General features: G+C 42.5%; 1 protein-coding gene across 1 annotated transcript in view; it reads right to left on the reverse strand.

The window, feature by feature from the left end:
- Positions 1–27,222, reverse strand: part of SPAG16 (sperm associated antigen 16) — a 409,743-nt gene that overhangs the window by 153,957 nt on the left and 228,564 nt on the right. The window contains exon 13 of the mRNA XM_028704644.2: positions 10,816–10,942. Coding sequence (XP_028560477.2) covers positions 10,816–10,942 — 127 coding nt within the window. The remainder of the gene's footprint in view (positions 1–10,815; positions 10,943–27,222) is intronic.

The raw sequence follows: 27,222 nt of genomic DNA on the forward strand, positions 1-27,222 counted from the left end.
GCTTGCCCACAATAAACCATCTACCTCTGGAGGGTACAGCAGCAACAGTCTATTATTTTTGCTGCCTTGCTGATTAAGCCATTTTCTTTAATTGTCAGCCCTTCCAACCTTCCCTCTCCCTGCAAGCCCCCTGGTTGCCAGGCTTTCCCAACTGCCACTGCTTGAAGGTGAACCAAGCAGGTTCTGGCAGCAGGCACCCAAGCAAGTTGGAGCAAGGAAGCCCTGCAAGTTGTTTGGGGGACTTCTTTCTCCCAGCCTTCCTCGCAGCTCACGGAGCTGGGAAAGGGACAGGGATTGCCACACCTAACTGCTGGGATGATCCCTGCTCACCTGCGCAGCTTCCAAGTTGGCAGTAAGGCTGATGACTTGTCATGCTCTCCAGCTGACAAAGCAACATGCACCATGTCAGGTGTCACAAGTGTATCTGACGATGCCTGCTTAAATAGATAGGATTTTCCAAAAAGTGACATTTCTAATTCTGAAACAAAATGGCTAGCTGAATTGCCAGTCTTCTAACTGAAATTTTACTGTCGACCCAGATACTCGTCAACCATACATGAAATTTATTACGGTCAGAGACCAGCTTGTGAAACACAAATGGAACTACAATCCCAAAAGCAAAACAAACATTTAAAACAATGGATTTTAAGTTTAAAAATGTGGTTGGCATATAAAACACAAAAACTTTAAGATAGATTACCATAGAGAAATGGATCCGAGTTTGGGAATTTTCTTAACAAACTGGATTGAATCGGGGGATGGTCTGCGCCTACAGATCTGTGCGCAGAATCTGGCAACCATCCGGGTCGTCTTGTGATTTTTGCGTAACAGGAGAAGATCGAATTTTTGCTTTACCGAGAGGTCAGCAAGCCTCACCAGCAGGGGGTCAATAGTTTCTCTACGTGCCTTATCGTAAAAGGGACATCTAAAAAATATGTGTTTGGGGCTTCCTATACCCCCCAATGGACAGGCGCAAATTCTCTGGTCATATGGGACTTTTTTAAAGGCAGAGCCGAGCTTCTGGCAAGTGTAAAAACCCTTCTTGCATTTTTTTGATACAAGAAAAAAGAGATATGCTGCCGGTGCATATCTCTCGATTTCTACAATTTTGTAGTCAGGGGCACCTTCAGCAGTCCTGTTGTTTCTTGGTGTCTATAATTCTTTGCCTAACCATAGCTTTTGCTTGGCCCAAGCCCAGACCTAGAAGGGCTTGAGGGGCAAAACCCAGTTTCTGAAGAGTGTTTACTTGTCAACCAAAATATTCAGATTTGAATTAAAGTGAATGTTCAGGCTATCCTAAACAACAGTGAGTTGGATCCAAAAAATGATGAGCAGAATGAAAATAGCTGCCAATACTTGCCATGAGCATTAGAGGAAATGTTCATCCTGTGCCATAGTAGGCAGATACACTTATAGCAGTTCTCATGTTTCCCCTTCTGCAAACTGAGGAATATATTTTGCATTTCCTATGCAACTATGGCAACCCAACTTCCTGTATTAAGCACTCTCTGGAACATGTCACCTTCCAAGTGCAGAAGGGCTTATTTGGATCCAACTCAGTCTGTTTTCACACCACATTTCTGGTGTTTATAGATCAAACATTCAGCCACACCACAGTAAATCTGAGTCACAACTACATCCCTGCAGTAGAACAGGGAACTTGAGAAATTACCATTTGGCACTGGGACGCTCTCAGAGACCCATAAAGTATATACTGCATACCATTTTCTTTTCAGATATCAATGCTGAGAAACAAAACATTTTCATTCAGACTCAGGTAACTGCTGAAGCAGAACATTGGTGTTTACTGAACCTGTAAGCCATTGTTTCATATGTAATATTATTCACTTCTCAACACTATTGCTTAAGTAAAAAAGTAATTTCATCTAGATTACTTATCCCTTTGGCATATGCCACTTTACACACTTTTATGTTCACAGACCATTGACATAATAGAAAGGAAAACATTATGTGTTGATAGAAACAGCTTGATCAGAAAAACAAGCAGTTCTTTCAAGCTGAAAAGAATATTCCAGTTATTATCATATACATTCAAGGGATTCAGAGGGGTGGTGTGTAGTGTATTTGTTTTGGAGATGTGCAAAGCATGCTAAATATTTGTAGGTTTGTAAAAAGGCATGTTCTCAACTTTGAACGCACTGCATATCACAGCTGGATAATCTGGAAGGAACCCAAAGCTTCCTTCCAATACCTAGATCCAGTGCAAATGGAGAACGAGGATTCCCTCTAGTGAAACTGGTGCAGTGTCCCAGTGCTCTTTGGTCCTTACCTTCAACAATCCTTACCTCTCTGAACTCATATCTCAGGAGATACCTGTCTGTGGCCTTTAACCCTTTAGTGTCACTACCCTCAGGTGCCCAAAGGACTTCTGCCTCCTTACTGGCTTTTGTTTCTCCCTTGCTGCCCCTTTATGCCTAGAACTCTCTCACAAACATCGATTTGGCATAATGCATCTCAGTTTCTCTTCAAATCCTTCCTTAAAACCCACTAGTTCTGCCAAGCCTTTGGCTTGACCCCTGCTGAATCAAGGGGTATTCAGTACAGTCGTACCTTGGTTGTCAAATGCCCTGTAACTCGGACGTTTTGGCCCCCGAACGATCAAAACCCGGAAGTAACTGTTCTGGTTTTTTAATGTTCTTTTGGAAACCAAACGTCTGGCGGCGCTTCCGCAGCTTCCGATTGGCTGCAGGAGCTTCCTGCAGCCAATCAGAAGTCGTGATTTGGAAGTCGAATGGACTTCGGGAACAGATTCTGTTCAACTTCCAAGGTACAACTGTACAGGGATTCCTGAGCCCTCCTCAGCTCCAAAGTTGAGAGAAACGTGTCCAGAGTTGCTCAAACTATATGCAGTTTTCCCATGTGATTGGGATGAAGGCTGAGATTGACATAAACTGGAAAGTCCCCTAACTGACCTGTTGTCCTTGTGTGGTGGGGGAAGGGAAGCAAATTGACCATGGAAATGAATTAAATTTACACCTTTTTCATTGATTGACGTAAATGGGAACCTTGTGGTTAGCAGAAAGAGTACGCATCACTCTCAAAGCATATATATATAGGCTGAAAAATAATGAAACCAGAAGACTTAATCCTGTTCAACACAAGCATGAATGGCATTCAGTAAATGCTTCAAAAGCTAAAGCAACAGGTCACAAATTGAAAAACTAACATGGTCCCTGGGGATGCCCAAAAAGGCAACACAGGAGGCCTATGATATAAAGGCCATCCTCATCAGATATCATACTCCTGTCAATGTCTCTGGAGTTAAATACTGAGTAAACAGGTTTCAATCCACCATAGAATTTTGTAAATGCACTGCTACTTGCTGAAATACTATTATTCTTATTTACCCTCTGCTTTCACACAGGAATCTGCACTATGAAGCTAGAACATAATGTAGTTAGTTATGCAACAGCACGTGAAGCAATAAGGGCTCGATCCAGAGGAGCACAAGTGGATCTGCCATGTGTACAGGAGTCCTGTCCTCTCTGCCAATGGGACTGCATGGACATACATGCTTTGAAAGGAGAGAATGAGGGTTCTAGTGTTCATGTTGGTGAAGAAGAATGGAATGGGATTTATGTGCATTTGGGTAAGATCTGGGCTTAACTGGACTGAGATAGATGAGAATAGGAGTTATCCTATCCAAGGCTTCCACCAGCCTAGAAGAGAAGCCTTGTATTTGTGTTCCGGCATGGTGGGAAGTTTTAAGAGCCAATAACGGGGAAAGAACTTATTTCCCCATTTTCCATCCCCCAAGGTCTGTCCCTGCTGTTACAGTTGGCTAAGATCTGTTACCTCTGAAACTTATAAATACCCACCAACATTTCTCTGATTAAAATAGAGATGCCCTATTTAACAACAACTTTTACTATTTATACCTCACCCATCTGACTGGGTTGCCCCAGCCAGTTTAGGTGGCTTCCAACAAATATAAAAACATAATGAAATATTAAACATCAAAAAACTTCCCTATACAGGGCTGCCTTCAAATGCCTTTTAAAGGTTGTATAGTTATTTATCTCCTTTGCTCCGAGGTCGCATAATTTTGTACCTCTCAACATTTCTCTGATGAAAACGGGGACATCCTATGGAAAAGTGGGACATTCCGGGATCAAATCAGAAATACGGATGGCTTCTGGGACTATCCCTGGAAAATAGGGACACTTATAGTGTCTACTTATATAGCTATATAGCGAGGAATGGGGGTAGATCTGGAGAGCAGAAAAGGGAAAGTATGTCATTTTCCTGTTACATTGGGCAAAGATGTGGCGGTGGGGAGGTGGCTATTTTTTATTTCTTTTATTTTACAGAGTTATATACTGTACTTCTGCATACCTATAGAATCCCTTGAGTATGCAGAAACCACTACAGTGGTACCTTGGGTTAAGAACTTAATTCGTTCTGGACGTCCGTTCTTAACCTGAAACTGTTCTTAACCTGAAGCACCACTTTAGCTAATGGGGCCTCCCGCTGCTGCTGCGCTGCCAGAGCACGATTTCTGTTCTCATTCTGAAGCAATTTCTGGGTTAGCGGAGTCTGTAACCTGAAGCGTCTGTAACCTGAAGCGTCTGTAACCCGAGGTACCACAGTACCTTACTTTTGGGTGGCCCCATTTTGCTTCCAAATTGATAGGCATTCAGTCACCTGAGTTTGCTAATAGAGAGACTGATGATTCTAAAGCACAATCCATGCCAGTGCTCTGCCTGAGTTGTTTCTCGCTGTTTTCTATAAAAGTTTGGGTTATGAGCTACAGTCTGGCTCTAAACAAAAGCATTATCATAATGGGAGTTTTATACTTTCGTCAGGGTTGGCTAGTTTCACTTATTCCAGTACCTGCAGTCCATGTTAAGGGTATTTCAGCTGGTGATACAGCTGGGGAATGAGCAAACATACTTATTCAAGTATATGTGAATGGCTGCCCCTAGGGATTAGGGTGGGGGGCCCCAAATGAAAGAAAACAGGTCCCATATTCTCAACTCTGAACTATGACTGTGTGAGAGTGCCTCAGAATATCTGGTATAGGAGAAGAGGTAAATATATATTAAGACTGCATCAAAACCTTCGGTAGTGCAACATTTTGATATTTTCAAAAAGGTTTATTAACTAACTTTGATTATGGATGTTAAAATGTAGTTGTTTTACTATGTATTTTAATTGCATGTAGCTGTACTTTTGTAATGTTTTTATTCTTGTTATTTTGCTGTTGGCTTTTGTTTGCAAACTGCATTGATATTGCTTCTTGAAATGAAAGGTGGTATATAGATTCTAATTCTATTAAATAATAATAATAATAATAATACTATGTAAAAGTGGATTCAAAGATAATAACAGCAACTGTCTGAAGACTCAGCTGGTTGAACATTTGGATAGAAGTGAGAAAAATAATGGGTGGGATTCAGCTAAGTTGTGTGTGTGGAACAAGGTCCACTTGTGAAACAGGACTCCCCCCCCCCCCGTGCCCCCTAAATCTGCAATGTAGGGTTCAGGGAAAGTCCAGAATAGGTTTAGTGGATTTGCAGGGGTCACACAGGGGGTCACTAACTGCTATGTTGAATTCCATTCAATATATTTAGATGCATAAATACATGCACAGTATTGCAAGATAGAGGAGCTAATCATTCCAGATGAAAATACTTTGAGGGATGTCTGCAGTTCACAGTCCCTCTTTTCTTCAGGGTGTCTGCCAGTGACTTTTTGTGGAATTCATGCCTCATCTTAAAAGTGGTCCTAATGAGGATGCGTTGGGAGGGAGGAACCTGAACACTTTATAAAAGAGGCATTCACCTCTTCTACAGAGTTTACTGCAGTGTCTGGAAGGTGTAAAGAAAAGCATTGCCTCCCCCCCCCCCCACTAGTGGATTTCCTACAAATGAGACACACAACTCGCCCTCTCCCTCACACAAACCACATGCATGCAGAAGAGCCAGCATGAAGAATGATTTTAGTTGGACCATGTGCTGAACGCATTGCCGCTTCTCCTTAGCAGCAGCAAAGGAAGGGTGCAAGTCTTCACTGCCTGCCTATGGGCGTTGTCAGGATTTCTGTTGGGGGGCAGATTTGTATTGATTGGGAGGGCAGCTGCCCCCTGCCCTCCCCCTTGGCTACCTGCCAATCTACTGGGGACATAGTGGGGCATGGAGTAACAAGAAAAGAGGAATGGCAGAAGAATGGAAAAGACAGCTGCTTCAGCTGACCAGCGTTTAGCCATCTGTTACTTCTATTTCTGAAGAACAGACAAATCCTAAGCATAACTTTTCTCCCACATAAACGTATTTCCTGTTTCTGATACAATGGAACTGACATAGTTGAGCAAGTTTATAATGAATAATGACCTGGAACCAGATTAAACTAGAAGAATTTAGGCCCCACTGAAATCAATGGGACATGTTGTGACTGAAGTTCCACTGATTTTCAGGAGGCACGTGACTATTAGGCCACTCAGCAGACAACCAAGTTTCTCTAGGAATAATATGACTGCTGTTAAAAGATGTACTGTGCCTTTGTGACTACAGCACTGGTGAGTGACATTATCTATATGAAGGAATGGAGGAGCAGAAATAGAGATGCCACCATGTGTGACCTTAGTTTGCATCAGTTTTTGAAACCTCCTGCTTCACTTACCATGGCAATCTCAATATTCATGTATTTCTATTCATTCAGTGCACACCAACTATATATTCACAGAAGATTCAGCTCAGTCTTTCTGAAGCTGTGGTCCATATCCTGCTGGCCTTTTTTCTCATTTTCAAGGTTTCTACACATAATTATTTTTACATCAGCTACCTATCATCTGTATCAAATCCTCACTGCCCAGATGACAACATTAGACTGCTCTGCGGAAAACAACAAAGATAAAATTCTTGTTCAACTAGTCAAAAAGAAATAGAAAAAGGTGGAGGAAGAATATAATGCTGAAAGCATAATGTACTAGAGGAGTAGGTATTCTATGTTTTTCACATTCTCTGTGTTATGTACTGAAGTTCTCACCCTGGGCCAGCAGGGGGATACTGTAGATAGTTTTCACTCAGGTCCACATATGCAAATAAGGGATTGAAAGTGACGTTCAGTGATTGGATAGTTACAGAAAGTGTTACAGTTGCGTTGTAGTGGAGCTCTATATAAGCGGGCTGGCTGAACGCTTCAGTTCTGTTCTGGCCTGTGAATAAACAGGAGCTGTTTGAAGAATCACTGTGTCGTCTGATATGTTCACCCACAATTTAACACTCTAAAAAATTCCTTAATTTATTCTCAAACCCATAGTTAACCTGCGTACGCCTGGAAGGATTTAAAAGAGTGAACTACATTTTTAAAAAGACTGATTGGAGACAAAGAGGAGTGAGAAAGAAAGATACACATGTCCAGTTAAGACTAGCAATGCTATCATAGCATGGTTCATCAAGTCCAAACCCCAGCAATGCAGAAATCTCAGCTAAAGCATCCTTGACAGATGACCATCCAGTCTCTGCTTAAAACCCTCCCAAGGAAGGACAGTCCACAAACACCCCAGGAAGACCACTCCACTCAAGGGTGAAATGACCCACAACGTATTAGAGTGAACAATGATACCCACATTTAAGCTGAAAACTTCTTGTTGCTTTCTACATCTTGTTCTTATTTTTCTATTTGGTATTTTCTCTTAGTATAATTTAAATAAAATGTTATTGTTTAAGGAAAGTTATTTATAGAGCCTATAAGCCAGCACAGATATATCACATAATGGTTCAATGAAGTCATCACATTCATGGTCAAAGAAGAAAAAGTGCAGCGTGGAATGATTTAGCAAACCACAGTTTGAAATATGCTAACAAACCAGAATCAGAAACCATAATGTGAAGTGGGTTTGTAGAACATGGTTTCTTACGATGCCTAATGTATCTAACAATAGTTACAGCCACTGCTTCATCATCAGAGGCTGCTGCATATTGCAGAAAGAATATAAGAGGCTGTGTACTTAAGGAACAGATATTATTAGCCTGGTTCACACAACTAATTAAGTCAAACCTTGGCTTAGCAAAACCAAAAGTTTTGCAAAACCATAGCAAATTTTGACAGAGCTTGGCTGCTCATGCACAAAACAATCTCCTGCCATACATGTGAGAGCTTGTGAGCAGTCTTTGATACCAATCTTTTGATAATTTTTTCACCCCGAATTTCTCATCACTGTTTTCAGTCTCTGAGCTTAAGATCGTCACTCTGCTCATCTCACTGTCGTTATTTCTGTGGTCCTCGTCTGATCCAGCCAGAGTAAACATGTATTGGAACTATGTGTGTGCTCTGTCTGTTATATCTAGGCGATGATTTCTTAATATGCTGTGCCATGCATTGGCATTACACAACAAATTTACAGAATGCTTTTTTTTAATGCAGATTCTCTCCTGATGTGACTGTCAGCAATCAGCAGCATGCATTGTCAAAAGCAGAAAGAAGAGTTAGTATTTCTTATGTGAAGATGCCATTCTGTCATGCATTCATTTCATTTGCAACATGCATACCCTTTTCTGCTTGGAAAGGCAGCCAGCTACCAGCCACAGTTAGCGTTTCAGACAGTAAAACAATTTTTACTGAAGTGATCTGAATTCAGGCAAATAGAACAGTTAAAAGATTAAGTGTCCATCTCTGAGCAGGGTGGGGTGGGGTGGGGGCAGTGACTGTGGTTGGTACTTTAAGTAATCATACAAAAGAAGAAAAGACTACCCAGACCATGACAAATATTGATTAGGGACTTCTGCACAGACCAGTTCCCCTCTAGGCAATTCACAACCACATTGTTGTCACTAAAGTCCTCACTAATATGACCCACTTCATTTCTTACCAGAGAACCCCAAGTACCCATGAAACAGCAACTCTATTCCATCTACATGGATTCTTGGCCCACACTGTTTTAGGCCAAAGGCCATAGTTCTGCCATGCCCTATGCAACCTGCTAGAAATCCATGCCTATATTTCAGCCTATCATCCTCAAAGTGATGGGCAGACAGAAGGGATCAGCCCTACATAGGAGCAACATCTCTGGTATTGGTCTTCCCATCAACAGCAGAACTGGGTAGATCTGTTGGGCATAGCAGAATTTGGCCTATAACAGCTCTCAGTTTTTCCTCAGCAATACTTCCAAACCCTCTATTTCCCAGATGTCACTTCTTCCACCAATTTCCAGCTGCTGGAGCCAGTGTGGTGTAGTGGTTAAGAACGGTAGTCTCGTAATCTGGGGATCCGGGTTCACGTCTCCGCTCCTCCACATGCAGCTGCTGGGTGACCTTGGGCCAGTCACACTTCTCTGAAGTCTCTCAGCCCCACTCACCTCACAGAGTGTTTGTTGTGGGGGAGGAAGGGAAAGGAGAATGTTAGCCGCTTTGAGACTCCTGAAGGGGAGTGAAAGGCGGGATATCAAATCCAAACTCTTCTTCTTCTTCTTATCAGGCTATCCAGGAGGACCTCAGAGTCAAGTTGAACCATGCCAAATACAAGGCCTATGCTGACCACAAATGGCAGGCTGAGAACCCTCTTGAGTATGCTCATCAACTCTCCAACTGACACTGAATGCCTCTCTAGTAAAATAGATTGTAAGTAGGTCCCCCCACCCAGCGGCGTAGCTAGCCACTCAGGTGCCTGGTGTGGGGGCGTGTCCTGCAGCAGGGGGCAGGGCAATCTGCCTGGGGGGGGGTGAGCTGCCTGTGGGGGTGGGGCAAGCCTCTCCAACGCTTGGAGTCTTTCCACCACTGCCCCCTCAGCTGTAGGGCGGCTGAGGGAAAGGAAGTAGGCAGGCACAAGTCCCATGCTGCCGTTTCAGGCAGCGTGGAACCTGCAGGCGCCTAAGCCACCACGTCACTCCTAAAAAGTTTTGTGAGCCCAATTTATTATTTTTTTTAAAAAAAAACTCATTTTGTCACACACACCCCAGTGATGACACCTGGGGCAGACCACACACACCCCGCACACCCTTCCTCCACCATTGCCCCAACCCTGATAACAGCTTTGCCCCTTTCTGAAAACCCTGCTGCTTACAGGCTTCAGCTACCTTCAACATAGTACATCCAGTGTTTCATCAGTTGCTCCTGGTTTCAGCTATGCTAAATCCAGATGCAGAAAGACACCAACCTCCAGCCACACCACTCACGGACAACAGGCAGGAAGAATATGAAGTGGCTCAAATTCTAGACTCATGAATGCATCAGAGACTCTTATAATGCCTCGCTGACTGGAAGTGCCACCTACCCAAGGACTGTTTGTGGGAAGTTATTCATGCCCATGTCAGCAATTCCATTGTGGCTATCTGCACAAGCCAAGCCCATTGGATTGAGACCATGGAGGGGGAGGTGGTGTCAGGACCTCAAAGTCCACAGGGCCTTTAAAACACAGGGTTGGAGGCCTCGGAGTCACCAGCTAAGGAGCCAGACCAGAATCAGGGCTGAGTCTCCTGTAGTAGATCAGGAGATGACTGAGCCCAAGACTGATAGGCAGGAGTCCACAGAACAAGCTCCCAAAGCACCTGGCAATGGAAGGAAACTTACAAAAAGTTGGTGTTCAGTGTTCAGAAATATTATATATTATATAAGTGATGTTTACGTAAAGTACAGTGGTCTCTAAATGCATAAGTTATTGGATTCCAGAGGGGGAAATCACCTTTATTAAATTGGGACATTCCTCATTTCCCTCCTACTTCCTCCCTATAACTTGACGTCATCCACTTGATTGAGATATTATTACAAAAGATTCAAATATTTCCCATCAAGCAAGCAGTGTGTTTGTCCAGCTTTTATGAGTTCACTCAGTTCCCAAAGCAATAAGTTAGCTTACTGTTCTGGCATCCCAAAGAGACAATGTCTTGTCTGCAGAGCTGGTGAGAATGATGTTGGAGAAAGGAAGAAATTCAATGCTGTTTACTGAATCCTTATGGCCACGAAAGGTGTATCTGCACCGCTCACTGCAAAAGAACACAATGACATATCCTAAGCAACTATAGTGGAATAACTTGGCAATGTTTTCCAACAGCAAAAGGAAGCATAACTACAACTGACCGACAAATTATAATTTGGCATCCACACTATTCATGTTGACAAAAAAACACGCTATTTATTTATTTATTTATTTATTTACTTACTTACTTACTTCCAATATTTATACCCTGCCTTTCTACATAACAAGGCCACTAACAAGCTCATTAATTGTGCCAGTTAGATTCACTTGAGCAAACTATTTCCAGTTCTTTGACTTTGGTTTTATGTGCTACATTGTTCATGCACATTCTTGCATTGCAATTACAATAAATGAATGTCATAGAAAGGCACGAAATGTTGATATTTTATAAAACGATGGAGCTGCTATCCCTACCTGTGAAACTGAAGCCCTGTGACCCACTGAGCCCACCTTACCCTATGCAGATAGGGAGAACAAAGGAGGTTAAGATTTAATCACACGAAGATCACTGTGTTTCTGCTACTATTAGCCTCATAGGAAAGTGATCTGCCACATTTTAATAGAAGATACACATATGGAAATAACTCTTCCCTGTTTGGCAGATGGGAGATGTGGGCAGGCTGTGTGTGTTTAAATGGAAAATTGGAGGAAGAAGTTACTGTATGTTACTACTAATATTTATTTATGTCTTACATTTATGTTATTTCCCCCTCTTAATATCCTGAATATGACTATAATACGGTATGCAATGATGATATGATAAAACAGAAAAACAAATAAAAAAGGGGTTGTTTTTTAGAAAAAAAGGCAAATGGATGCATGGCAGTGACCCTTCCCACATGTCTCTCTCTCCATGACTGTGCAAGAATGCATGTGTGTCTCTGTGTTGCATGTGCACACCTGTCTTCCTTTGTGTGAGAGTGGGCGATGAGACGCATGTATCTGTGCTTGTGTGAATGTGTAGTCCACCACCAATGTGCTTTACAACTGAAGACTATCAGTGTTTCAAATTGCCCAGAAATTTCTTAAGAATTTACACATAGCCTTGTTAGATCTGACCCAGCATCCTGTTTCCAATGGTAGCCAGTCCTATATTTCCTAGAAGCCGTCATGCAGAGCAAAGAGAGAGCAGCCCCCCGCCCGCCCCCCTTCTTATTCCCCAGCAAATGGTTTTCAAAGGTATATTCTGTCCTTTGTGGCCAATTCTCCAGCGGGAGTTAACTTCTGTTTTGCAAGTCTGGAATGCTGTTTATATTTATCACACCCAGCTGTTTAAATCCTAATGGCAGTGGCCATTTTTGTAAGTCAATAATCAATTACACAGTGAATTGAATAGGTTATTAGAGATTCAGCACATCATTACATTTCTGGCATTAGAGGAGAGTTCTGGAATGCAGGCACCATGCAAGCACAGCACAGGCTGTGAGAGCTCATTCCAATGAGACACAAAGAAACAATCTGGGGGAATGGCAGGCTGCATGTTCACAGGATATGAAAGGTGGCTGAGTCACATTAGCACAAGATGACCTATGTGATTCCTTTCAGTTGTCACAGTCTATGCTCCAAATTATAACACGAGTCTTCGATAAAGCCTGTATTTGTGGCAATAGTGTTTACATTATCTGAATAGAGAAAGATGTAGGTAAAATAGTTTGAAATAATCAATTAGCACTGAACAAATTGTGTACTCCTAACAATTACCATATCATACTTCTGACAGAAATGCAAAGAGAGAAAGAATGTGCTAGAGACTGCTGATAAATTCCTGTGGGGTAGAACAAGAAGAACACATTGATTTATATCAGACAGTTCCCAATAGAGAAATTGAAAGCTGCATCTTCAGGGGAAAAGACAACCCAAGAAAGGAATATATATTATGAGTAACTCAGATACGATGGGGGGGGGGACTGCAGACAGACAGGCTGCAAGAACAGGCTTGTGAGAGATTAATTAGGTGTCAGAGCAGGGAGGCCCATTCAGAATCCCTTAGCAAGGTGAAAATGGACTAAAGTGATGGACCACGACAACTAAAGGAAGGAAGGAAATGATTTGTACGTTTCCATCAAGAACATAAACACTTGGGCCTGTTTCAGCTCTCCCTCTTTGCTGCTTCTATATCAGTGTGTAGTGATGAGCAAGCTCCTTCACTCTCTCCAGATTTAATTTACCATTCTGGTAGCTCAGTGACTGATATTGTTCTGAACCTCTGACTGCTACATAAAACAAACTCATCTTCTTCCAGCTGAGACATAATTTAAATGAAAGTGTGCAGCCACACTCAAAGCAACTGCTGAAAAGAAGGCAAAAGTCTTATGATTTTCCACAAAGAAAAATGCACAATTTGAAGCATACCTCTGTCTCTCTGACCCTCTTCCCCTTCTGTCTTCCTTACTGGACAGAAGAACAATTCTATCAAGAATGGACAAAATTCTTCTCCCAGAGACACTTTTTCCAGTATAGAATCATTTTTTACATACAAATTAATGCACTTCACACCACTTTAAAAGAGGCAAAATGCCCACTTACCCCCATCCGCACTAATCCCCCTGGCACACCACCCACTATTCCACCACGCAGCACAAAACCTCCAGATAAAAACCTGGCAAGCCAAAGGCTTATACCGCCTAGCAGACCTACAAAAATAACAAACCCATATCAACACAAGAAATACAAGACAAACTAGGGGACACCCAAATGCCCTGGCTAGCACACCACCAATTACATGCCCTCTTAAACAATCCAGCAGTAAAATCAGCAGCAACTAGGCCCTTGACAACCTTTGAAAACCTCTTCCTAACAAAGGGACACAGCAAAGGGATGGTATCCACAATATACAAAATACTGCTACAAAATCCCACAACCCCCCTCGACGTAATCAAAAAACAATGGGAGGACGACGTAGGCCAGTGATGGCGAACCTTTTAGAGACCGAGAGCCCAAACTGCAACCCAAAACCCACTTATTTATCGCAAAGTGCCAACATGGCAATTTAACCTGAATACTGAGGTCTTAAGATTAGAAGGGGAGGTTGGCGCATCCATGTGGAGAGTGGAGCAATACAGTGGTACCTCGGTTTTCGAATAGCTTAGTTCTCGAACTACTTGGAAACTGAACACTTCAAACCCAGAAATGAGGGTTCCGGTTTTGGAACTTTCTTGGAAGCCGAGCATGCTCTGTTCTGAGTATAACTTCCGTTTTGAGTGCCACATTTCTGTTTTCAGAGTGAGGGAAGGCTGGCCTGGGGTGGCAAGTGAGCAGGTAAGGGATGTTGCCGCCACCCCACCCCTCCAGCCTGCTCCTGCTTGCAGCCAAGTAGGAGTGGGATCGGGCTGCTCTGCTAGGCAGCACTGCTGCTTGCACGGGAACAGGAGCTGGAACGGGGCTGCTCAGCTGGGGAGGTGCAGGCTCCGTCGCGCTTTCCATTGTGGGGTTTGTGGCTGCACTACCCTCAAGAGAGAAAAGGAGCCCCCACTTCCGCATCAGATCCCCCGCACCCCCGTGAAGGCAGCTAAGCTGAATAGCTGCTGGAATTGGGGGAGGTGGAGGCAGCCCAGAAGCTGCATCTGAGAGCCCCTGCACCACCTGAAGGCAGCCAGGTGCTCCTCAGCGGAGCTGTCTGATCCCACTCCTACATGCGTGCAAGCAGGAGTGGAGGCAGGGATCTCTCAGAAGAGGAGGCTTCGTGCTTCCTAGCTGAGAGATCCCCGCCCTGCTCCTGCTTGCACACAAGTAGGAACGCGAAGCCTCCACTCCACTTCTGACTCCACTCCCATTGGCCCCGGCCAAAGGATGTGTAAGGCCTCATCAACGTGCTGCCCTCGCCTTCTGCTGCTGGCTCTGTGTTGGGCGCGCACATGCCCACAGAGAGGGCTCTGAGTGCCCCCTCTGGCATGCGTGCCATAGGTTCACCACACTGCTTTAGCCTATCTGACAGTTTTATGAGCCCCGAACCACATAGGTCGCAGCACAGGAGAAAAAGATCCCAGAGAACCAGGAGAAGGGGACGTAAGTCCAGGAGGAATTCCTCAAGTAAGTCTGATTACTCTGATAGTGACCACGAGGACCAGATTAGTGGGTCTGGATACAGAGAAATAGGAAGCACAGGAGTCATAATGGAGCCACAGCTTCTTGTGGCGAGGAGGGTTTAGACTCCAAGGGGCGTATTAGGGAGTCTACTTTTAAGCACCCAGACCAACCCCCAGAATTCACTTACGGGGGTGGGGTGGTGGAATACGTTAGCACATCCTCAATGGTGAGTTTATAGACATGTTTTCCCTGCTGTCCCTGCCTCCTCTTATGGTATAAAATAAAAACCGGACAAGTGGCAAAAGAAGGAATAGAAGATAACTATTGAATGCAACTACCATAACTGGATTACTGTGTTTTCTATTTATGCGGGAGTTATATCCTCACCCTATCCTGACAGAGGATGGCATCTGTTTAACTATCAGCATATCATCCTCAAAGCCAAATTGACTGCTGGGGAAGAAGAAGAAGAAGTAGTTTGGATTTGATCTCCTGCTTTATCACTACCTGAAGGAGTCTCAAAGCGGCTAACATTCTCCTTTCCCTTCCTCCCCCACAACAAACACTCTGAGAGGTGAATGGGGCTGAGAGACTTCAAAGAAGTCTGACTAGCCCAAGGTCACCCAGCAGCTGCATGTGGAGGAGCGGGGAATCGAACCCGGTTCACCAGGTTACGAGTCTACCACACTTAACCACTACACCACACTGCTGCCCTAGAATATGCGGAGTTCAGAGAAAGGGCCGCAGATGACCCTACAGCCTAGTGGGATATTAAGAACGACGACACAAGAACCTGTGTTAATGCAAGCCTTGTTGGTCCTTTAACGAGCCTGCCCCAATGAAAAAATGAATACAATGACTTCTCTTGTGTTAATTACAGGGAATGTTCCTACAAAAGTTTAGGGCAGCAGGTCTTGTGTGCTTTACAACAGAAGACTTCTGTAAGCAGATAACTAGAAACAGTATCTTAATGTACTAAAATACTAACTCGTGATTGGGGAAAAATCGATTTGCTATCATCTGTGACCTTGAAATAAAAATTTTGGGATTATGTATATTATAATTAGGATTTAACAAGGTGGGGGGGGTGAGATTTAATTATGAGAGTCTGTGATCTCATTCATGTTTTTATTGTTAGAACTATAAATGAGACGTTTACTGATTATTGTAATGAAGGATTAGGGAGATAATGTTTTATGCTGTTTGAACATGTGACGTGCTATGAAAGTATATCATCAGTATTTGCTTGTGATGAAGATACTCCTACATGAAACTGAAACAAAACCAAACAGAAAACAGCAAAAGACGGGTTTGAGTTCTATACACAAAATACAGGCAGTTACAGTGGTACCTCTGGTTAGAAACTTAATTTGTTCTGCAGGTCCGTTCTTAACTTGAAACCGTTCTTAACCTGAAGCACCACTTTAGCTAATGGGGCCTCCCGCTGCCGCCACACTGTTGGCACGCGATTTCTGTTCTCATCCTGAGGTAAAGTTCTTAACCCGAGGTAATATTTCTGGATTAGCGGAGTTTGTTTTTGTAAACCAAGGTACCACTGTATACAGAATTATTTAAAAGAGTTCTGTCCGAATACTTAAAGTACTTCTTATATCTCAGAATATGCTGGATCCAGACAGCTAGTTGCCTTTAGGCCCAACTAAAATGAATGTGAAATGTTAGTCACAACAAGTCACATTGAATAGGAACATAACTTGCACCGTATTCCTACCTGCATTTAGCTTACTTCTGAGCAGACATGTATGGAATTCTGGTAAAAGTTGGGATGCAACCCTTTTGTTGAATCTAGCCAGCAATGCTCACACAGGATCCTTAGGAACTGTTTTTAGAATAATGAATGTCAAAAGGTTGTTTGGAGGACGCTTAGCTACCGTGACTTAAATCATTGTCTACTGGAGTATGATATATGATTATGATGATGCTATTGTAATCACTGCCAGCACTCTGCATTAGTAAGAAATTCACATATTAAGCCTCTTGCATATATTGATCAGATGTTAGATGTAAGGATGGAGGCAGAGATTGTGATCACATCTGCTGGTCCTATCCTCTCAACATATCTGACCTTCTATAAGATGAATAAACCCCAACATAAGCTCCAAAGTAAATATGCTCCAAATCTGCAGTCTGTACACCCGGAAAAATGTTGGATAGGGAAGCTTCAACTAGAGAGCACGATCGTGGTTTCCCCAGCCATGTATACATCTCACTCCAACCAAAGCTCTGCAGAGGCCTTTAGTTAATGTTCCTCCAGCTGTGGCCATATAAATGCAATGGCAATATTGCATTTCCTTATTCATGTTTTCAAACTTTTATCATATGTATCTATAAAACACCTACAGAGCCACAGGGTATATTGGACAGGGTGTTGAACTGAGAGGCTTGGATTCGAAACCATACTGAGCCACAAAGCTTGCTGGGTGAACTCAGTCAGTCACCCTCAGACAGACCTATGTGACAGGATTAATGTGAAGATAAAATGGAAGACATATGGGACTGATAAATAAATACCTTCATTACTGATATTTTGCCAGATACCCACTTCTGCGCATCTTTGTCTACTTGAATACAAGCATGTTCAAAAGTGTCATTTAAATTAGCTATTCTCCAAGGAGCCAAATATCTGTTTCCACATCTTTCAAATCTCTTCAGGCTCTGACTGAGGACATGATGAACAAATGCAAGAGGAACACAACATGAAGGGTCCTAGGTAAGCCAACCAAAACTCTCAATGTGTAGCTTGAAACACAGGCAGATTTTCTTTGGACTGGATGCATATTCCATTTCAAATCAAGTCAGCTGAAGCCCATTGACATAGCAAGTATCAAAGCACAGACTTTGTGGGTGAGTGCTCATATCATCTCTGTGAAATATAAAAGGGCTTCGTTTTTAGGTCTGTCATACAAACTTCTAAGTATGTTCAAAAAGAAAAAAAGCTTGAAATATATAAATTTTCATGAGTTGGAGCGGAAAGGTCTGAAGTAGGAATGTTTGTTCCCTGTATGTAGGCTCTGCACAATATTTTGAACCCAGATGGGAGACAACACATCCAAACCTCAGTTCTACCTTCAACTGTCTTGTGGATAGGATCCTGATGATGTTGACATTGTTTATTATGCATCTTTTAAAAGCTACCTTAAGGCAGGATTTAGATAACTAAAACAGATAAATAATACTAATGGGTCAAATTAGGCTATTAAAATGGAAATATAATCCTAGATCAATTTATTTTCTCTGCCAACCTTGACATGGTGTATGAGATGTTTAAAAAATTGATATTTGCCAGACTATAAAAAGCAGTCAAATATACCTTTGGGATTCACTACGATCCCTTCCTTTACTAGATCTTTTCAGTCAGTGGGGAGTAACTAGGGATGTCTCCAAAACTCCTAAGTTTCTTATTTGGAAAAAAGATTGGCCTAACATGTAATACTTGAAAGCTACATGCATCAAACACTATTTCCCTCATAAGTGAGAATGCCTCAGCATTCAATGCAAATATTTCTGAATAATTCTTCTACAGCTTCCACAATTTTTAGAAAAGGTATGTTGATCAGAAACATCAAGAACTGGGCTACCTTAGCTGCATATTCATATTTATTACTGACAAATTCGTTATTTTCATGTTTAACATGTAGTTGCAGGTCCAGGGCATTATGCTCTCCATACCCCAACCCATATAAATAAGAGACCAATAAGATTGGTTTGGATCAAAACAGGCCACAATTTTCCTGAATACAGATGGAAGAGGTTTGGCTTAGACATGGGGCAATCAAAATACTTTCTGCCCGCCTGCCAGAAGTGATGTGTAGTCAATCTGGGTGGGGGTTCCTAAGACTTACATCAAATAGGGTGACCCCCGCAGGGACTGCCATCTGGGGGAGTGCCTTCAGCCCTGGACCCACATGGGCACACAGACATGACTACTCCCTCCCCCCGCTGGATCCCTTTAACAGGATACCCCAGCATTTGGAGGAGCAGGCGGAGACTACAACCTCCCCTCTATCCAAGAGATCGGATTCCCCCAATGCCCAACCGCTGAAGGAACAAACAGGTAGTACCCTGGATGCAGACTGCTTAAATGGCCAAGGGGTGGACCCAAGAGAAGCCTTCCCGCTCCGTCGGCTCCGCCCCATGGCACAGCCCAAATCCCAGCCTGCAACCCCATTCACCAAAGCAGGGTGCAGACTAGGATCTGGCTCCTGATACGCAGTGGGGGCATAAGACCCCACCGCCTATCAGGAAGGGCACTGAAATCATTGTTCCATCATCGGGGCCTCAGTGGAGCCTCTGCCGTTCTGCAACGCTGCCACACCAAGAGGGGCGAGCGGACTTGTGGTGACAAATCAGTGGCCTGATTCACCATAAGCATTGGGCACAAATGCAGCTGCCTCACCTCTCCTTCTTCAGCACTTCTGCCTGTTTTCAACTTACAGTGGCTTCACTACGTCTGAATCAAGACAAGCTGCAGCTGGTGTTAACTTTATTGAAACAAGATTGCTTCAAACAGTAATTAATGATTCTGAACAGAGTTGAGACTAACTAATGTTTCTGATGTGGACATAATGAGAATAGACTAGAGCGGGTGGCACATGAGCCCATTGTGGGAAGAATTCAATGTAGTGCTATGGCAGGGGTCAGCAAACTTTTTCAGCAGGGGGCCAGTCCACTGTCCCTCAGACCTTGAGGGGGACCAGACTATATTTTTTGGGGGGGGGGATGAATGAATTCCTATGCCCCACAAATAACCCAGAGATGCGGTTTTTTTAAAAAAAGGACACATTCTACTCATGTAAAAACACGCTGATTTCCAGACAGTCCATGGGCCTTTAGAAGGCGACTGGGCTGGATCTGGCCCCTGGACCTTAGTCTGCCTACTCATGTGCTATGGCATTTCTGTTTGCCAGACTGAATGATCCCATCTTCCCCCACACTGTTCAGTAGCTTTTCCTGATCCCACCAGAACCAATTTGGGGAGCTGCAAGGGGGCATGTGGGGAGAAGCGTGCAGAAATATTGTTGCAATAGTGGACTCGTGGGCTGAATCTTGCCCTTTTCCTTTTGCTCACAGTGTTCTCAGTTCTGTAAAACCAAATGCAAAGAGGTTCAGTCCCACCCCACACCTGAAGAGAGTGAAAAAAGAAGGAACTCAGGTTGTGGGAGCAGCATGGACTGCTTCCTTCTTGAAGCAGATATGTGATGCCTCTCTTTTCCAGAAGCATTACCTGGAGCTACAATTGGCTACTGCTGTGTCAAACTAAAAATGCAAATGGATAGACCAGATCTGAAATTTAACAAAGTACAAACAACTAAATCATCCTTTAAACTGTGCTGTTCTCTTTTGTCTAGTTTTCTGCTCAGCAGTTTAGAAGACAAGAATTAACTCTGCCTCCGTGTCAGTGACAGTAAGGTTATCATGAGTTACCACAGCAGCTGAGATCAGCAATGAGATGCACTTTTCCCTCTGACTCTTCTGCAAGGCTTATATAGCAAATTATCCCTCTGTGTTATCCCTTCACAGCTACAGATTTCATTACTGGATTTCATTTCTTGTTCAATACTATTAATTAGCATTTATGTAATGTTTTGAGTGTCCAAACATTAGCTTGTTGCAATCCTTGCAATAGTATTAATTCTAGAAGTGAAGCTGAGAGAATAGAGGCTTGCCTCAGGCTACTGATGGTAGAGGTGAAATTCAGACCAGGAACTTCCTGATTTATAATTCAGTCTCTTAGGCTGAATGGCTCATATGCATGGATATATAAACTTGTTTCCCCCTGAATTCAACAATGTTTATGCTGCAACAGTGTTATCCTGCAAGAATTATATCCCAGAATGACCAAAAACTCAGGATGGTAGCCAAGTGGTATTGCAGTAGAAAGTTCAGTTATTAGAGACAAAAATATTTTTACTGTAGATTTTTGAAGTGGGTTGAAAATTATAATAAAGGGTAGCATTCAACTAACTTTTACTCAGAGCAGACCCATTGAAATTACCATGATTAACTTAAGTCCATTAATTTCAGCAGGTCTACTCTAGTAAAAGTTAGTTGACTACAACCCAAATAATGTAGAAAAATGTTTCATTTTCTGGGGTTGTTGCTCTTTTTTTAAAGGAAAAAAAGCTGCAAAACATCTCTCTCTCTCTCTGTCTCTCTTTTAGCTCTCTACTTCTAAACTGCTTTATTTTCTGATGTATAATATGTGTATATCAGTTTCTGAATGCCAGAAGAAAGATAAAAAGCAACACATGAATAACTCAACTTGCCGTTTGCACCAAAATAAAACCCAGTACCATTTATTCACATCTATCAGGCAAGATCTTGATTAAACAGGAAAGTCCTGCAGCATATCTTGAATGGATGGCTGCCCAGTTTTATCAGGTTAATCCAATAATTTACCTTTTATCTCAATTTGCCATCCAAACATGGTTCAATATTTTCAATTGATGAATGTGTTGTTGAGATTTCTGGCCTGCTGACTTCAGCAGGAAGTGTCTAATCGTGTTTCAAAATTAGTGGCAGGCAGCCTAGCCGGCCCTCCTCCTAGCACTGTTTTTGGGGCATGGCAGGGATAAACACCCCACACTGAACAGCAGAGCCAATAGCACATTCTGAAATTATTTGACATCTACCCAAGGAATTCTGAGACTACATCCCAGCAAAAATCCCACAATGTTTGTCTTAATGGTCACAATCAACACAGATTAATTCTAGATGAACCAGAATGCAGTGTTGAAACTAGATGCAAAAATATTCATGTCATAGAACCAGATTTTTTTCAGTGAATCCAGGGACACTTTTCAACTTCCTACTAAATAGATGGATTTTGTCAGGGGACTGATTTGTAAATCTGGGTACTGTCCCCGGGAAACGGGGACGTCTGGTAACCTCAACCAAGGGTCATCTAGTCCAACCCCCTGCAATCCAGGAATCTCAGTTCAAGCATCCATGGCAGATGGCCATCCAACTTCTGCTTAAAAACCTCTAAGGAAGGAGAGCCCACAGCCTCCAGAGGGAGATTGTCATACATGATATTTATTTATTTAATGGCATTTATAAGTCACTCTTCAACTTGGTGGATCCCAGAGCAGGGTAAAAGACAACCATAAATACTAAAAACTGACTTAACAGTTGTTGTTGTCATTTAGTCGTGTCCGACTCTTCGTGACCCCATGAACCAGAGCACACCAGGCTCTCCTGTCTTCCACTGCCTGGTCCACAGTTTGGTCAAACTCATGTTAGTAGCTTTGAGAACACTGTCCAACCATCTCGTTCTTTGTTGTCCCCTTCTCCTTGTGCCCTCATTCTTGCCCAATCTTTCTCTCTTAACAGTAAGAGAGACTAAAATCAGATGAGTGCTACATATCACAGTTAATACTACACAAACCAACACTTCAAATGCCCAGGGCAGAAAGATAAGCCTTTTCTTAGCAGCAAAATAGCACCAATGCTTAGCACCAATGCCAAGCACACTTGCACCGGAGAGCATTCCACATAATAGGGTACCACTACAAAAAATTGTGCACAGAGAAGGAAACAGAAACTATCCACTGAAGTGGCCTGCTGCTTAACTTTCCTATTAACAATTAGCTCTTACTTTAATAGAAGATATTACTTACATAATCTCCTTCTTGCTTTTTAAAAGGAAATAATTTTGCTGATGGAAGGAGTTGCTATGCTGACAGTGAAGGCACATTCAAGGTATTTATAGTATTACAGTAAATACAGTAAGAGTGGCTTGTCAAACAGATGATGTTGGGCCACAACTACCATCAGAGGCAGAATTGGGGCAGCACGCCTGGTTCCACTGCACTGGGCGCTGAGCTTAGATGATGCCACAGGGTGTTGCAACTATGTCATAGTGAATGGAGCAGAACAGAAGGCAAGAGGCTGGGGGTGTCAAATTTCGGCCTCACACAGGGTGCCACTGAAATTTGAAAGACCAAAGTCTGCCTTGTACCCATCACCCCTAATCATTGGCCATGCCAACTGGGAATGATGGGAGTTGGACTCTAATAACATCTGGAGGGCTACAGATTAGCCACCCCTAATATAAAAATATTTATATTTGAAGTGTTTATAAAATAAAATGACTAATTCTCAAGACAGAATATTAGCTTTCCTGGCCTAGGAGCAGTAGGCAGCTTCTGCCAGCCTAGCAGTTCAGAAGCATGCCAGTGCAAGCAGATAAAGAGGCACCACTGTGGCGGGAAGGTAAATGGCATTTCTATGTGTTTCTGGTTTCTATCACGGTGTGCCTGTTGCACCAGAAGCGGTTTAGTCTTGCTGGCCACATGACCTAGAAAGCTGTCTGTGGACAAATGTCGGCTCCCTTGGCCTGAAGAGAGATGAGCACAGCACCCCATAGTTGCCTTTGACTGGACTTAACCGTCCAGGGGTCCTTTACCTTTTGCTCCACACCCTTCTCAAGTGCTTTTTCATCATTCAAATGCCTTGAACTGGGATAACAAATCTTGCTTGCATGGATGGAAGATGGGAGGGGTGTATGTGCGGATGCGGAAATGTTTGACTTTAGAATGGAATATAGCCTGCTGTAAAAAGATAAGAATCGCATCCTTTGTTCCACTTATTTTTGCATCTGGATCTATGCCCACCACAGAATACAATGTCCTGTACATCAGAGAGTGCTATCTAGAGAGGCTCTGTTTGAAAGTACTGAAATTACATTTAGACTATGCCAGTCTAGGAATAACTAGAACATTACCAATCAATGCCCACATGTTATTTTCAATACTCTTTATATTGAATGTTTCAACAAAACTCATTGAATTAGAAACCTGGACTTGCTCCCTAAAGTCCTGCTTGCACATGGTGTCCCCACAGCTGACTGCTCATGCTTACAGCTATCTGGCTATCTGTACTGAGAGTTAAATGGGTATTACAGGATCAGTAAACAGTGCACTTGCTAAGCCTTGCTTCTCTATGCTTACAACACTGTGTAGTAAAGTAAAGTTGGTAGTGGCAACCATTTATTAAAGAGGAGTCCTCAACTGGCTTTTTGCTATAGTGAATCAAAATATTTATTGGTACTCTAGGCCCACAAACACTACAACAGTTCTCTGTTCCTTAACTAGTATCAGTGCTTTTTTTCTGGGGGTGCGCAGGGGTACGCATACTCCTAAACATTTTGTGAATCTAAGTTTGGCCTCATTGAGGGGCAGTAATTCAATATGAGTAGGAAAATGAGAGTACCCCTAAACATTTTTTTTAAGAAAAAAAGCACTGACTTGTATTTTTGGACACATGAACTGGTTGCCACAGCAGCAGTGCAAGGGACACCAACCTTCCATCTTTGTTTAAAATAATGGACTTTGGATACAGATCTATAGGAGAAGGAAGTATAGCAACTTGTTTCTACATTCTAATAGAAGCTTAGATTACTGATACATTTATTTGACAGAGTAAAAACCTTTCTGTCACAAAGTTTTCAAAACAAGGAGATTAAAGTGTGCATGGCGGCTGATTCACTTTTCTCATCATTACTTTCCTGAGCTGGTGCTTTAGCTTTCATTATTTTAATCCAATTGTACTCCACACAAAAGCTAGATATAAAGCATTTCCTTCTATTTTATTAGCAATTATCTTTTATTCCAATCGATGAAGAAAAGCCTTCTAAACTACGGCAATGTGTGAAATTCAAATTGTACAGTCCTAACAAAATTAAAGTTATTATTTGCTTCAGATTGGCTGTTTATTCATACACCCTTTGTGATAAGGTTCTTCATCAGAAGGTTCAGATAGCCAGTTCCATTCAGCACAAATATTTTGTCAAAAAGGTGTTGTTGTTTATTAGATTTATATACAGTACTACCCTTCATCACAAGATCTCAGCGTGGTTCAGAGGATAAAATACAAGGTAAAAACACAAGTAAATTGTTAAAATCAACAAAACAACAAACCCCTCCCACAAACACATTTAAAAGGCTGTAGAGTATTAATCGGTCCCTATTACAGGTCCCAAACTGTGTCCCAAATTCAATTCTATTTCTGGAAACAGGTGAATGCCCACTCTCCATCAAAGCATGGTGGGCTGCCTTGAGATACTGGCTCAAGATCTCAGTATTCGGCCTGGGGAAGGGATTATTAACCAACGAGAAGTTTGTCAGCCCATGGCTGAAAACTATGGCCAGAAAAGCCATCTTGATTGGACTGCCATCATCCCTCTTATATCATCTGGGTTACAACACTGCCCTTGAATCCCTGAGGCAAAGGCTCTGGGACATCTCACATAGTGACCTACGATCCCGATCTTATGCAATTTGTAGCCCGGTCGCAGCTGGAATCCAATACGGGTACGACTTTCAGATATCCTCATACCTTAGGAATTTGTCTGTACCTACCTATCAGCGTTTAGTTACCAAAGCCAGACTAAATGTATTTCCTTCGGAAGTGCTAAATGATAGACTGGGAGGCATCCCCTATCAGAATAGGCTTTGTTTATGTTCCCAGGACGTCAATTGTATGAAGCGTATCCTACTGCATTGTGGGCAATATGAGCAAGCAAGGGACCAACTCATCAAACCCCTACTGGCAAATCTGAAGCCTCCCATATTAAATATCTTTTGGATGACAGGGCTAATGGCCGTGGCAAAGTTTCTTTTGGAAGTTATAAGGAACAATGATCATTATGCCCCAGATAAAACAAAATGACTGCCTTGGTTTCTTCTAGCTGTCTGTCTGGTCATTTTAACTGTATCTAGTTTTGAAATTGTTTTGTGGGTCTTTGGACCGCAATAAAGATTGATAATCAGCCTTATAAAACAAAAAAATACAAATACATTTTCAAAATGCAAATTGACATATAACTCTTAAGAATAATTTAAAATAACCCCACCCCAAATAAACCACACCCACCCACGTTAAAACGCCATCCCCGTTGAAACCAGAACTTTAGCACAAGTGGGCTGGCCCATGCCCCCGTTCTACCCCTGAAGTCCAGCTCCCAAAGACACAAACTCCTTTGGGGGTGGCCCCACCCCCAGGTCAAGCAGGCTCTAGAGAGCTGCCCCAGCGCCCCCTGCATGCCTAGGTGTTTCCAATGCTGCCTGCCCGCCCAGGGTCCTAGTCCCTGCCCTACTTGCACAGTTTCAGGCAGCAGCTCCTGGTCTGGAGATCCAGTAGAGGCCACAGGTCCAGCAGGTGGGGGGAGATGGAGGTCTCCCAAGCAGCAGCTGCAGGCAAGTTCTAGGTTAAGATAGCCCATTCCATTCAGCACTCATATTACATAGCCAAAACAGAGATCCTTCAATATTCTGTTGTAAATTAGCATGAAAATATAGTTATGTAGTATATTAATGATTGTTTAATCTGCCTACTAGAGCACCATTACACCTTACAATCGCTAAATATTCATTATATATTATACTGCAGTGCTCACATGTTTCTCTCTGTCTTCCCCCTCCTCCACTAAACTTGACTGAAATTGCTTAGCTCTGTTCAATCGGCAGCTACTTGTGAAAACAATGCAAATGGTTAAAATGCAATAAATATCAACACTTAAGCACTTAAGTGAGTAAAATGAATTTCAGGGTGTTTTTAAATTGCTTTTCTTCGGAGTAGAGTTTAGTTATTTATCCCAATAAGCCAGATTTCAAGTGGGTGGCATTCTTCAGAAAAACAACCTTCATTGTATCAATGGGCCTATGAATTGGAAGAGATATTATGAATAATGGATTTGCTGTGCTCTTTGACACAGTACCACAGCAAATAAAACTCATTCTGGTTCTCCTAATAAGCAACTGTTGAAGTGCAAAATAAAACATTCACCAACTATCTAACCTACAGGTGAAACCATTTTCATTAATTTTGTTTTCCCAATAGCTATTGCAGCAGATGACTTCGTGGGGTATGACTGACCATCTTTTCAGCAGAAGAAGTGGCTTTAAAAGGACAGTAGATCTAAAATATAGAAGGCATATTTCATTCTTCTCATCTGCTTGTCAGCTCTGAAGGAGATGATTTGTTTAAAAGAAATGAATGCAATCTATGTTCTGATTCCAAAAGATCTGCTTGCATTGAGCAACTGAATTTATAGATTAAAAATTTAAAGAATAAGGAGGCAAATCTGAGGTTGAGCTGAGCTGAAAATGTAGGAATGAATCAGTATGCTGGAATCCACTCACAATTTTTAGGAGAGACTATTTTTTGTTTCCTTGTTTGTGTCCAAAGGTATGAAGTCTGTTTCCAGACATAAATCTGTTATTAAAGTAGTAAATGGAGGAA

The sequence above is a fragment of the Podarcis muralis genome, chromosome 1 (assembly GCF_964188315.1).
Source record: "Podarcis muralis chromosome 1, rPodMur119.hap1.1, whole genome shotgun sequence".
In the NCBI taxonomy this organism is placed as follows: domain Eukaryota; kingdom Metazoa; phylum Chordata; class Lepidosauria; order Squamata; family Lacertidae; genus Podarcis; species Podarcis muralis.